At 36.8% G+C, this 14,883-nt stretch overlaps 1 protein-coding gene across 9 annotated transcripts in view; it reads left to right on the forward strand.

The window, feature by feature from the left end:
• Positions 1–14,883, forward strand: part of LOC129725242 (protein O-mannosyl-transferase TMTC1-like) — a 577,063-nt gene that overhangs the window by 545,650 nt on the left and 16,530 nt on the right. For all 9 annotated transcript variants that reach the window (XM_055680803.1, XM_055680807.1, XM_055680804.1 and 6 more), the window contains 3 exons: positions 4,472–4,671; positions 5,940–6,075; positions 14,611–14,839. In XM_055680803.1, the coding sequence (XP_055536778.1) occupies positions 4,472–4,671; positions 5,940–6,075; positions 14,611–14,839 (565 nt within the window). The remainder of the gene's footprint in view (positions 1–4,471; positions 4,672–5,939; positions 6,076–14,610; positions 14,840–14,883) is intronic.

Raw genomic sequence — 14,883 nt, forward strand, 5'->3', positions numbered from 1 at the left:
TAAGTTACAATAAACTATAATTTTGCTGAAAATGCATAAACTTTGGCCTTATCTCATCCCTCCTATGGGGTGACATTGTGCCTAAGACAAAATGTTGAGTTTAACACCTGAAAAATGATCAGTAGTGTATCTACGAATAATTCACATGAATAACGTTTTGAAATAGTAAGACGGACATAAACAATGTGGACTACGTGTCAAATATACGTTTCGATAAAAAAAAAAATGTGGACTTTTTGGGGGCTGGAGGGGAGTGACGTGGTCCCCGTGGTTCTGTGGTTAGCGATGTCGGTCGGCTAGCTCTCCCACACGGTTGTGATATCGGGTTCGATTCCCGATCGAGTCAAGGATCTTTTCGAGCTGGAAATTTTCTCAACTCAGCACTGGGGCACGGTGTATCGTTGTACTTATCCTACACATGCAAAATGTGCCGAAAACAATATCGATAACGAATTGAGCCGTAGCGGAACAGAGTGGTCTAAAGACCATTTTTTTCGAAAATGAGTTTTTTGCATAAACCGCATCTACTTAAGAAGCTGAAGTTGGAAGATTGAGAAAATTTCGGAATTTTAAAGCTGATTTATTCCGTGTTGAAAATTTGTCCGAAACAGAATGGCCGTTTTGTTTCGGAACAGAGTGGTCTATGTACATAAATCGATGTAATACTATCATGTTACACGTAACATGTAGCATATAACATGTGATGAGGAACATGCCACTTGTTTTGTACATGTCACACGTGATATGTAACATGTTACACGTTATGTAACACGAAAAATGTAACATGTAAAATATTATGTAATATGTAATATCTTGTGTTACATGTAATGTAACAGGTGACATCTTACATGTGACATGCTATATGTATCATATAACATGTGACACTAGCCATTTTATACGATTCACCGTCCTTTTTTGTCATTTACCGGGTTTTTGTACATAGACCACTCTGTTCCGAAACGATTCGAGGATTCCAGTGAATATATATATGAAGTCAGAGTGGTCTATGTACATAGGTGAGATAAAATCACCGATGTCGCAAAGAAACTGTTAATTTTATGTATCCCAATGTTAAACCACTTCATAACCTTTATATTAGAACATTTTGTTTGAAAGGATCCGTTGAACAGAATTTTATTCAGAGATTTCTCGAAAATTGCTTCTCCTGAACAATTTGCTCGATGGCACATAGACCACTCTGGTTTGCAACAGCTCAATTCTCTCAACTAATCTAGCTGATCGAGACCGCATTAGCCCTCAGGCTAGCGTGCGATATTGTTGTTAGGGGAGTGACGAATTATGAAAAAATGTAAGATTGGATCAATTCGGTACCTGGAACAACCAGTAATGAGAACGTGGTTTATAGATAGCCTCTATACACATAGTGGCGTTTCCAGGTTTCTTAGAAAGGGAAAACGTTAGGACATAAAACCTCAGAAGACCTTTCTTTTCAAGCATTATTTGTCTTTGACCACTGTATATTCCATTGATGATCCCAAAGCCGCTGGACACGTACCGCAACCTCCTTTGAAAAGTCATTAGTTTATAGAGAATAGATGCACAAATTTTTGTTACATTCCATAAGTAATATCAGTCGTTGTAATTTTCCATCTAACAGCCACTTTTTATTCGAATATGGCGTCTGTGAGCGATATTTGGCCTTTTACATGAAAAATTGGTTGAAATTTGTGTTATATTGTATTTCCCGCTTTCTTAGGGAAAGGGAGTGTTAAACCAATAAGAAAATATTTCAGTTCCATTTGCTCAATTGTTTCTAAAGTTTCGCATAAATTTGTCTTCTTCGTGTCCCACCTCATTTCAGCAGAGTCAGGTACGTCAAGCCACCATAAAAACATTAACCGTACCCAAAAAACCTCACATACCAAATTTTGTTCTATGTTGACTTGATTATAATCACAAGAACCTACCCTAGCCCCAAAAACCCCCATATACAAAATTTAAAGCCGATTGGTTCAGTTATTTCGAATAATATGAAAGCATAAGGCAAAAAGAAATCCATTTTTATGTGTTCAGCTCCATATCTTTGTTTTTGTTTTTATTCATTTTAAACCTTTCGACGAACATTTTATCAACCGGTCTTTCAAAAGTAAATTTTTCCGAACTTTTTTCACGCAGCCGAAACGAACGAGTTATGCAATCCCGTCCACTCGTTCCCGAAATAAATATAAAAAATCGAGGGTACGTCTTACAGAAGTTTTGGATTTTATCTATCTGTTCCACGTATACTGATTTCCAAAAAGAACAATCTTATTCGCCTCTTGTCATCAATGTACGCTTTGAATAAAATAGACCCTAAAACACTCCCTTGGGGTACTTCGAGACGGTTTTTCACTATATCAAACGTAACCTCAAATTATAGGCATTTTCACAAAACAACATTCGCGATGGATATGACCCAAGTAGCAAAACTGGTTTTATCAAAGTTTTATAACGCTGTTTTGGCTATATTAAGCACTATGAAACTGTGATAAAATCAATTTTGTTGCTAGGGGAGCTTACCGTTGAAATTATGATATTTCAATAGTTGATTTATGCATTAAACCAGAGATGAAATATCCAATGATAGGAAAGCAAGTTTGATTTACTTTTCCTTTTCAATTTCAGCCACTCTTCAAGTGAAATAAGTTTAAAACCAAAGTATAACATCGATCGACTACTTTATTTAGATCCTTATTTGAGATTATTAGATCTCATTTCTACTAGCCTTAAGAAGCATATTTCGGCGGTTCAGGACTTAATTTGGGACAATTTTCTATTTTTTACATTCTTTGTCTTCTCTGTCATGTCGAGTAGCACTCTTCAATTTGCATTTTTCGGACCTTTAGAAGCGTGCTTCGGAGATTCTTAACCTAATTAGGGTTAGTTTTCAATTAAGTCTCTTTTGGCTTGTAGAAGCGTTGATCGACGATTCTTGACAGGCACTGGCAGCACGGCTAACGTCGACGCTTGTGAATTGTCTACATTTAAAGTATTTTTTACCAGTTTTTATTACGCTCCATAACGGATACTTTTGTTTTACACATTATCCTTACGAGCACGATTGAGAGCACGCTTACGCTTGCGCGTACATTAGCTGTAGGTTAATTTGATTGAGTTATTAGCTTGAATTTCTTTGAATAACATCCAGGTATCAATAAAAGGTAATTTCTTCTCAATCTCATTAGGGGATGTTCCTAAACCACGTGGTCATAAAGAGGGGGACGGGGGGGTTTGTCAAAAGACCACGAAAGACCCCACACGGGGATGGGGGGGGGGGGTGAACGAAATGACCACGTGGTCTTTTTTCTTGACTTTTGATTTATTGTTGCCACCAAGTTAAGATTGAAGCTTTTGCATTTTAGAAATATAGAATGTACTGAAAGTTTAATAATAAATATGTGAAAAAATTTAAGCGAATTTTTGGCACTTGTCAAATGAAAAGACCACGTGGTTTAAGTCGCAAGGGGGGAGGGGGGAGTTGACCAAAAGATCACGAAAGACCAACTGAGATACGGGGGGTATAAAAAGTGACCGAAACATGACCACGTGGTTTAGGAACGACCCCTCAGTACTATTTGACAAATTTTACTTCACATAAGAATCAAACCTAATATGAATTCAAGGTTATTTCCCATAACCCTCGTGATAGTTAAGTTTATTAGATACTTATTGAAGTTCTAACTGTTTCTTGGAATTCTAAAAAAAATGGTTGGCAACAATCAAAATTCCACATGCTTGTTATTATTTCGTTAAGAAGTGATCGAACGATAGATAAAGCAAGATTGCTCTCAATCATGGATAATGTGGTTTATCGAAGTAATTATCTTGATCGACGACGCGCACCAGATCTCGTCAATCGCTTGAAAGCCTGTATAACATGATACTGCGCATTCAGCGTCTATCAATGCTCCGTGATGGCACAGTAAATTTTGTAATGTTCTTTTGCACTGTAGTTGAAGCGACTGATAACGCATAGTGGCAACAAAAAGTTTGGATGTCCACATTTATGTTATTCAGTTTAACTTTGCACACGTATCTGCTGAACAGTTCCAGTTGCTCTGAATACTTGCTGTTAATTACTTTCAGTTTCGATCTTAAGTTGTTGATTTAACCTATCCATCCTAAAAACACGTTGAAGCGGATTATTTTCGGTACGAAAACCTCTCTCAGGCAAACAGTCTAAACTTCGCATCCTCCGTCAGCAGTTTCATTCATCGCAATAATTACATTGATCATCCGAAATGTTTCCAATCAAACCCACTGGCCACAAACTAAGCAAACCTTTCATTTAGCTCTACGGAAGCTATACGGTTTTTACCCAATAACATTTAGCTTTGACTATTCGCTTCCCAAATGATATCACTACTAATCACGAGTTTGTTTTCCATTCTTATTTGTGCATGCCGGTGTGACGCTCCTGCTGCTGCTTCCGTGGATATAAATCGAATTGGGAACCGGGACTCTTGTGCAGGAAAGCGAACCGAACCGCGGATGCCATTCGGATGCTGGAGCGCTGCATCACGCTGGAGCCCCTATCGACGGCGGCCTACCTGGAGCTGGTGAAACTGTACAGCGGGTCCAAAGTTGGCCAGTTGCTGCGGCGTGTCGTCCTGCTCAATCCGTACGATGCCGATCTGCACCGGCATTACGGGGATTGGCTCGCGAAGCAGAGTAAGTTATGTTAGAGTTTAGTTTCGTCCTGGATACCGTGTGTACCGTCGTCTACTTGCTACCAGTGTTCATACGCGTGTGTGTGTGTGTGTGTGTGTGTGTGTGTGTGTGTGAACTGATGAGAATCCGCGTGAATAATTGGAATCTACACTGATGGATAGTGAATAGGAGGATACATTTGCGCCAAACTGGGTTCCATCGATAAATGCGGTTATATCATTAAGCTGCGCCAAAACTAATCTCTTAATGGGATGCTGGTGCAGCGGCAATGGATGTTCGAAATGGGCAAATTCTCAGTTATCAAATAGAAATACTCATTTAGTCGGCTCAATCCAGAACCAGGAAATAGCCGATGTTATTTAGTTTATCGTAATGGAAATTTTAATGAGTAGCTCCCTGAACGTCTGAACATTATGTGATTGAAATACTTTTATATCATGGCACGGGATTAGAAATATTTCATTTCGAACAAACCAAAAGCAAAAAATTCGTACACAAATTTTAAATATATACACAAGATTACAAGCTATGTAGTGCTCTGCCAAAAATCGGTTTCCAATACAGTAAACATTTGGGCCACTTCAAAGGTCCATACACTCCAATTGACCCAATACGACCTGCCTGCAGTTTTTCTCATGCTGCAACGCTCCAGCTGAAGCTATTGCTTAATCACACTATTTGAAGCCGGGAAGCCCTCGAATAACCTTGATCCAGATTTCATTAGATTGCCATCATCAAGCTTCAGATTAAACCGTGCCAGATCGAACGATAAAAGTTCGCACGTATCTCGCCTCGCGCTGCTGTCCGCACGCTATCGGGCACTGATTTGTTTGTCGAAGTTGTTGCCGAGATTGGTTGCAACGTCCCTTTAGCCACCGCATTGCTTCCCCTTCCCTCCCCCCACAAGTTTGTCCGTTTCCTATTTCAAACAAATCATTCTGTCATTTTCCGAGAAGTGCGATGAAACGATGAACGTCCGAGATCGAAATCATCGACTTCAACATGCGGTGTATAGAAACGTGTACGGATTCCTGCTAAGCCCTGCATACATGTGTGTGTGTGTAGACGCTGATGGTCCAGTCGTTCCTGAATCTTGATTCCACACAATCTGTATATTCAAACTGTGCTGTGAGACGGATAAGGGATGACCGTGGCGGTGTGTAAATATTTAGCCGGAAATGCTCTATATCCTCAATATATCTAATGTTCGGTTTTTCTATTCCATTTTATCCACGCTCTCCTGCTCCTGGATTGGAAATAAACTTCAGACTTGCTGCTGGAGGCGATTGTACAGTATCAAGAAGGACTGCGAATAGTGGAAACACATCAATTATCGGTAATCGGAGCCTGCCGGACGCTGCGGAAGCTGGGCCAGCGCTCACGTCTTCATCAGTTGATATTAAGGTAAGACAGTATGAAAGGCTTAGGATAATCACACGTTCATCCAACTGCTGCCGCTTACATGGCATCCAAAACACAGCAGTTTAGAATGGTTGGCGGCTATGCATTAGAAGCTGGAACGGATTGCAGCGCGTAATCCCTTCATGGTTATCGTACTATAATTACTAGTTTTTCTAACGTACAACTGGGAAATCGCCTTATCTTAAGCTCTAGTGGTGAAGTGCACTATTTTACTATCAGCGAACCAGAAAAGGAAGGATAATAAAACGAGCGGACAAAACAAACGTGAAAGGTACTCACATCATTAGGCGAGGCGATTCACTGAGTTTATCAGCGTGTATTGAAAATTTAGCTGTCGCACTTACACGATGGAGTTAGAGTATTTTGCCCATTAATGTGGACTATTGTAGAACACGAGTTTACGTAACCCTTATTAAGGAAATGATCATCTGATAGCTAGAGCAAAATTGCTCCCAATCAGGGATAATGTGGTTTATCAAAGTAATTATCTTGAATGACGACGTGGAACAGATCTCGTTAGTCGCTCGGGAGCCTATATTACAAGATTTTGTGCATTTTGCGCTCCAATAATCGCATAGCAAACGCTCTAAAGTTGCCGCATTGCAGAAGAGCAAGTAAATTTCTTGCATGATGGTTCTTCATAATGCAGAGCATCTTCCAGCAAGAGATTAGTTCTCTACGACTTCATTAACCCCTTGGACGATAATAGGTAAAACCTGACGATAATAGAGCCGATACCCTAGGTAATAAAATTGCGATTCTAAAAAAAATATATACATTGTAAATTTTTTTTTCTGGGCCAAATATTACAAATTGTCACAAAATCTAAAATCTAGATAAACATTTCAAAGGGTCCTATCTACTTTCATCCTTTTTCCGAAGCGTCCTTTCATTTTGGTAATGGTTCAACTTTAGTAACTCTCCCAAGCGTGGTTTGCATCCAGAAAGTTAGAGGGATCCCTCCGCTATCAACTGGTGCAAATAACGTGTCATAAAAGATGTCCAATAAGTTGTCGTGTTTGAATTAGAGTGATCGATCAAAAAATCGATCAAAGCAGATAGGACCTTTTGAAATATATCTCTAGAAATATCTCAAAAAGTACCTTTTTGAAAAACTCAATTTATTACACATTGAAGACGACAATATTATTACTATCTGTCAAAATTTGGTGATGGTAAAAGGAAAAACAAAAAAGTTATGGACGTTTGAATATTTTGTCATTTTCACTCAAATGTTTTGGGTGTTTTTTTTTCTGTTATTGTTATGAATTACTACGAATACATTTAATTTTGTACGTAGTGTTATTCATGTTGTTGTTGGACCTTAACACCAACAGTTATTTCAATAAGCAACTTATTCATTTACTTCAAAACTGTTTTATGTATAGTTGCTGCTACTGCTAAGATGCCAATAACCAAAAAGTAATAAAGTTACGCGCTATATGCATTTTTGCAGGGGAACATACAGTCAAACCTGTTTTTGTGCGAGGGATAGGGACCGCACAAAAAAAATCGCATAAAAAAATCATTTGAAATTTCGCGTGCAGCTACAAAACAATATTTCCACAGCATTATTGAAAAAAAACTTTTTTTATGCGGTGGATAGGAACCGCATGAAAAAAAATTTCAGTTAAAAAACTCGAAAGTTGTTGATTCTGATTTAGAATACTTATGAGAACAATTTTAAAACATCGGATTGATAAACGAAACTTTTTTAAACATGCTAATCCTTTCAACCGCTTTCCTTCGTAGGCAAGTAATTCGTGACTTTTCCTACGTAAAACTGGCTCGAAAAGTAATTTTTGGACGCAACACTTCTTAAATGCGTTGGAATTCATTCCAAGAATCGGAAAAATTAAATGGCTGAAAATGTTGTCGGAAGTGGTCCTTTTTCATATGCCGCACAAAAAAAAAATTCGCACAAAAACAGTCGCGCAAAAAAATAATCGCCAAAAAAAGGTGCACAAAATAAATTTCGCACAAAAAAGAGTCGCACTAAAACAGGTTTGACTGCACAAGCAAAAGCCGCGTTGCATGTGTAAGCGAGACATTATCTGCTGTGTTTGTATTGATGCAGCGATCTAGTTCATTTAAGCCACGACAGTGTGTGTTGTAAATCGATTGGAGATGAGGATAATTTTTCATTTACCTTCTCAAGTAGTGAGTAAAAGTTTTTCAATTAGTTGTTACGGTTATTATTAGATACTCGTGATTTTGCAACATATGCATATTATATGACAGTAAGGGTTGTTGCTCAACAGAAGAAGAATTTTATTACTTGTAAAGTAATAGACACAAAGGAAAATATTTACTAATTACTCTCCAAGTAATAAGTTAAAGTTCATTAAGCAGACAATGTGTGCAGTAGAGAAAGCGACAAATAAGCGAACTGGAAATATGATACAGTTTGGAAAAATATACCGCATCCCGATGGGACTTGAACCCGCAATCTCCGGGATTGCGGATTTGCGTGTTCAAGTTGGAAGATTGCGGTTTCAAGTCCCGTCGAGATGCGGTATATTTTTCCAAATCTGTGTCATATTTCCAGTTCGCTTATTTTTCGCTTTCCCTACTGCATAAACATACAGCAAGAAGTGCTGTACTCTCAGCCACCCAAAAGTTTATTACAATGATGCGTGCTGCATATGATTGCTGCTGACGTTGATTGATGGCAGACATGGAAATGGAGCTCGAAATGCTGCTGTGAAGTTGAAATCATCGTTTTTATAAGGACGTTTCAACATCTGAATAGAAGTGTGATTTATTTTCTGAGCGAATTCAGTTACGTAACACCGAACTTTTCATTTAAATCGGTTCAGTTATGTATATACTGCTGTTTTTGCACGGTTCAGATTGTAGTGTACATCAAACTGTTGCGTATGTGTAGCGAATTTCAATCACAGGTGCAATTAGATAGAAATCATACACTAACGTATTGCAAGTATGAAAAAGACCGATAGTTTCAATTACGTCCTGATCATATCGTGTACGTTATCAATCATTTGCCTTGTCTGCTTTTGGTTTTGGAGCGATTTTGACTAACTGAATAAACGACGATTGCATATTCGTTTCTGTTCCATCAATCAGGAGTCAAATTAACGCATGATTATCCTTTAATGCACATCAAAATAACACTATCCTTCCAAAGTTAAAGCGGTTCTAATCAAGACTCCCACAGAAATAACTAAATGGTTTGATAAATAATAATAATTAGTCCCACGTCAACCATGCGGTCGTTTCTTGGATACCACCCTCTACCTTTCTAGTTCGGGTTTTGTTTTTCAAACTGAGGCATATTTCACTCGAAGTATTGGAGCCTAGAAGCCTTTGGGTGTAGAATAAACTTGCCAGAAATGAATTGAAAAACCTGGAAATGTTATGTAAAAATGCACCAAGAAAAGAAAATGTAACGAAAAAAATAACATGAGGCATAAATCAGAATAAAATCAAATAAATAAGTTGATTTTTTTTCTTATTTTTTGTTGAATTTGAAGCTTTCGTTCAAAACGTAAAATTCCAGGCTTATTAGAGACAAACTTTAAAAAATATTTACAAGATTATACTTTTATGAATTTTTTAATAATGAAAAAATTCTGGTCAACCAAAAACTTCTGACGATAAACATTTTCAACGCATTCGTACAGTCCCTCTACAATTATGGGTCAGTCAACGTGTTACCTGAATGTTCAAAAATGAATCTAAAATCGAAAAAAATATCAAATACCAATGTTTCACTATCTATTTCTTTGTTCTGATGTATACTTTCGACCGACAATTAGTTTCACTGCAGTTGATGTGTGTAAATCGGTTGATAAAAAAAATACTACTTACATAGCAAAAGACTACTGGGTCACTTTTGGCATTCAAGATCATTCAGTCTATAAAACCGTCAAGATCCATCACGAAAGTTATTTTATTATTGTAAAAACTTGATAATAAGTTATTCTATTCAGTCGTGATGTATTATCATGCAAAACTAATAAAAATAGCCAAAATATCCACTGACCCACAATTGTGCACCGCAAAATGTAACATTACAACAATTATGGGTCACTTCACTTATTGCACCGAGTAGAAATATTACATTTAGTGATATTTTCAAAATTGAATCATTTCAATCGTATTAATAAGGTTACAAGTGAGTTATAAAAATACCACTGCTAATGAAAATTGTTCAGTTTCGTGAGAATATCCGTATTTGCGTAAAAGTGACCCATAATTGTAGCAGACCCAAAAAATTTAAGTAAGTCACTATACACAGCGTGTAAAAGAGACACTTCCTGTGTGACAAATAAAGTTACCACAAGGCAGTGTGTGGCTGATCGAGGCGTGCTGGAACGGGGTACAACATTAGAGGGTTATACGATATTAATCTTAGCGAAAATTACCTTCCCAGTAGTTTCATTGGCCAAAACATCATGCCAAAGACATCGGATATTGCGGGTTAGAGTTCCGTCTGGACGAAGAATTTTTTCTAAAAGTCACACCTTCTGTTCTCGTTAATTTTTCGCGTCTTTTCCCGTTTTACGAGACTTAAACTGCGTCTTATATTTTCGGTATAGCCGCCATTCGAATATTTATACGCAGTGGCTCAAAATTCCGCAAAATATTAAAGGATAGTTGTTATCAAACTCCTAATGAAAATAATCAATCAAGTTGACTTATTTCTACAGTTTGCGCAGTTTCGATTTCGAAATTTCTTCAAAATATTCAACAAATTTAAAATAAAAAATTAGTTTTCACTTCAATAATCGGAAAAATTATTGTTAATAAAAATCCTTTGAAAAGTTCGCGGACAAACGTGTCAACGACCTTCTTAGATTTGATTCAAAGTTTGAAGAGTTTTTCAGACATGGTCACTATGAAAAAAAAAATCGACTTTGATCTAGATCCACCTGTAGGACCACCTCCCACTTTGTGGGATTCTCTTATTGCTACAGAAATATAATGTCTAGTAATAAACTGGTACATTATTTTTCACTACTGTTAGTCAAGGAATCCAATAATTATCTATGTTAAGAGACAGTGTTGCCAGTTGAAATGTTAAATTGCGTTTCTCGGAAAACCACTATATTTCGATTTTACATATGAAAATTTGATTATGTTTCTGATGAAATTGTACGAAAACACTTGTCACTGAGGATGGTGCTGAGCAAAACTCAAGTTTCAGAATTGAAAAAAATTATATCAAATTTTCTCTGAAATGCTTATGATTTCAATTTTCATTTTCCTAATATCACTCAACAATCATAAACATTGTAGATGGTAAAACTTAGAGATGCCATGAAATTCAGAAAACATATAAAGTTTGATTGGAAGTGTTGCTAGTTACTTAGTTATAGCCATAAAAAAAAACAAAGTATATTAATTTGAAATTTTCATGATATTTTTTGTTGTTGTTGATAAAACTTTCTCTAGAAATAGGTTTTCAATACTGGAAATAGGATATTTGAACATTGCACATGTCAGCGCACGAGAAATTAAAAACACTCTAAAAGCTTCGGATGCGTCTAAAGGTCCGGGACCAGACGAAACTCCGCCAGCATTTATGAAACACTAGCTGACCCGGCAAACTTCGTCCCGCCTATTTTAGTGTTTAATTTAATAATTTTGAATATTTCAAAATCATTGATTCCTTGCGATTTGTTAATATCGTTTGAAATGATTGGTTTTATCGGAATGACAACATCCTTGACTTTTGGCTTTTGTACATCACCTCTATTCCGGAAATATATTGGGTGCATTTCAGTTATTTTCGTTGTTTTCCAGAAACTGAAGGTTGTCATCTTCGAATTCAAAATGGTGTCCAGGGTCAATGCTTGGCTTCTTTACATCATTTTGATTACGGCATATCCATATGTAGTAGTATTCGGTTATTTTCGGCTGTTTCCCAGAAGTTGCCATTTTACAATTCAAACTGGTGTCTATTTTTCAGAAACCGTAAGTCGCCATCTTGGATTTTAAAATGGCATTTGGAGACAATTTCTGGCCCCTGAGCGTCATTCTGGTTTGAGAAACACCCATATTGGGTGTTATTTGGTTATTTTCGGCTGTTTCAGAAACCGGATGTCACCATATTCGAATTCAAAATGATGTCTGTGGTCGATTATAGCTCCTGTGAATTATTCTGGTTCCGAAGATACTCATATTGTATGGAAATCGGCCATTTTTGGCCGTTTTTTAGAAACCGGAAGCTGCCATCTTGCAATTCAAAATGTTGTCTGAGGTCGATGGGTCTATTTGTGGCTTCAGTGCATCATAACAATTCCGGAAATACTTATGCTGTTTTCAAGAAACCGGAAGTCGCCATCTTGAATTTCGAAATGGTATTTGGAGACATGCCAGAAGAAGGAAGGGTGTTGAAACATTATGGGCATGTTTGTTACACCTAAAAACCCCACCCAGCCATTCTTGCTTGTATACCTAAGCTTTTTGAAGCAATAATTACCAAAAAGTTATTCCATCAAATAAAAAATAGAATTACTCCAACGCAAAATGGTTTTTTCAAAGGCGCTCAACAACAACTAACTTACTCCAGTTTAATAACTTCTCTCTGAACGTATTGTATAAAGGAAATTATGTTGAAACCTTATATACTGACTTTGGTAAAACTTTCGATCGCATTGATATACCCCTGCTTCTCTTCAAACTACGAAAAATTGGAATTCATCCACAATCACTTAAATCAATTAAATCTTATTTGACAGATCGTCTACAAAAAATCAAATTTAAAGGTAGATTTTCGAAACCTACTCAAGTAACCTCTGAAGTTCCTCAAGGCTCTCACTTGGGCCCTCTTTTATTTATACTACTTGATAACGGCATTTCCTTTGTTCTAAACCATGTAAAAACTCCTATTTATGCCGACGACATAAAACTTTTCATTGAAATTTAAAACGATGATGATGTAAACATTTTTCATAACGATGATTTTTTGATGACATTGGACCATTCATGGCATAATTGAAAAACTTCCTGAAAGTTGTTGAAAAGTCGTTACAAAGTCCATTTTTTCCTGATTTATCGACTTCTTTTAGAACAATTCGAGTTATTTTAAACCGCCTGTATGAAGAATTATTCAACGATATCTTTTCAACGCATATATAACGAGTTTCTAACAGTATTATTATTTTTAGTGACGTTAATTTAAAGAAATTTTTGACAACTAGTAACTCTTGTAAATGATCTATTTTTGGTAGTTTTGCGGAAATTTTTGGTTTGTTTACTTCTTTTGGTTGAAATGATAATTAACAATTTTATCGGTTTATCGGCATTATTTTTCTGCGAATTTTCAATGATTTTTGTTCGATTTTTAATCAATATTTCGATGGTTTTTTGTTTGAGATTTGACGATTTCTGACAAGTTTTGAATATTTTGAAAAGATTTTTTACAGTTTTTTGAATAACCTTTCTTAATTTCTGTTCAAGATTAGATATTGTTAGATTGGCACCAATTTCTATTCTTTCACGATATTTTGACGGTTTTCTGTTGTCATTTGATGAGCTTTTCAAGATTTTTTTCATGATTTCAGGATGGCTTTTTTAACAGTATTAGACAGCTTTTGAATAATTGCTAAACAACTGTTTTAAAATAATTATAAACATTACGATGATAACTTTTTGACGATTTTAGTAATTTTTTACGATTCAACATTAAACATTAAAAGAAATCATGAGCAAATCAGAGAAAATTTTGCTTAATTTTTTTTAAAATTACAGCATTTCACGAGTCATATTCATGATACCAGATTTGTTTACTTCATTCTACTTTGCATTTTCCTCCAATGGGTAGATAATCGGATCATATTTTTTCGCTACTACCTTCTAATACCACTAGAACCAATTACAAAAGATAGTCAATTCTTCAATATTATACAATACTACTACGTTTCCATAGCTATTCTTAATGTCTGGAAAATATATATTTTGAGTTATATGAAAAAGAATTCAACAACCAAAAAACGCTAGTTTCATACCTAACACAAATAGTAATATAATCAGTCTAATAACTAGTTCTAAAGCCGTCAATTTCCCAAAGGTAGCTTAGTAAGATTTGTGATCATTATAAAATTTCGACATATCTTATAATCACACTGATCTAATATAATTTTCAATTTTCATACCTCTCGTCTTCTGAAAAGATATATTTTCAAACCCATAAATGTGTCAAATACATTGCTGTGTTCCTGTGCAAATCCTCCAGAAACCCTGATATCTCGGAGACTGCTGTTTCATTTGACAATTTGAATCGACGGCAGCATAAGCGAAATATTGAGCTTTGGAACATTTTTCCACTCCTCGTCGTACCACGTGCCCTTCGAGGCAGATTCATTCCAATATTTTACTCGCTGCAGTGAGCCGTCTTTGCGTACGCCATACGTTATCGCCTGAAGCTACAGATTGGTTTCGTGTTGCTATACTCTACCCCTCTCCCCACCCGTATGCCCCGGCCAACACGACTTCGCTTACGCCTCTAGGCATTACATAACTGATAAATCTGTTTCTCTTTTTCCTCAGATGGCAATTTATAGTGCGCTTATCGAACGGTGGCATCCCGATACAGACGGAGATCTATCTTCGTGATTGGAGCATAAAGCACGAACTGCGAAACCGGGCGATGGTGTACGACACGGGTGGTTCCGCCCACGGAGCTACCGGCAGTGGCCCTGGCAGCAGCAGCGGTGGCGGCGGTGAGCTGAACGACGTCGGAAGCAGCTCCATGGATGCCATCGCCGTAAAAGATTGCGTAAGTGGCCGTGATTTCTTTTATTACTGCTTCGATGCCGTCGC

The sequence above is a fragment of the Wyeomyia smithii genome, chromosome 2 (assembly GCF_029784165.1).
Source record: "Wyeomyia smithii strain HCP4-BCI-WySm-NY-G18 chromosome 2, ASM2978416v1, whole genome shotgun sequence".
Taxonomy (NCBI): Eukaryota; Metazoa; Arthropoda; class Insecta; order Diptera; family Culicidae; genus Wyeomyia; species Wyeomyia smithii.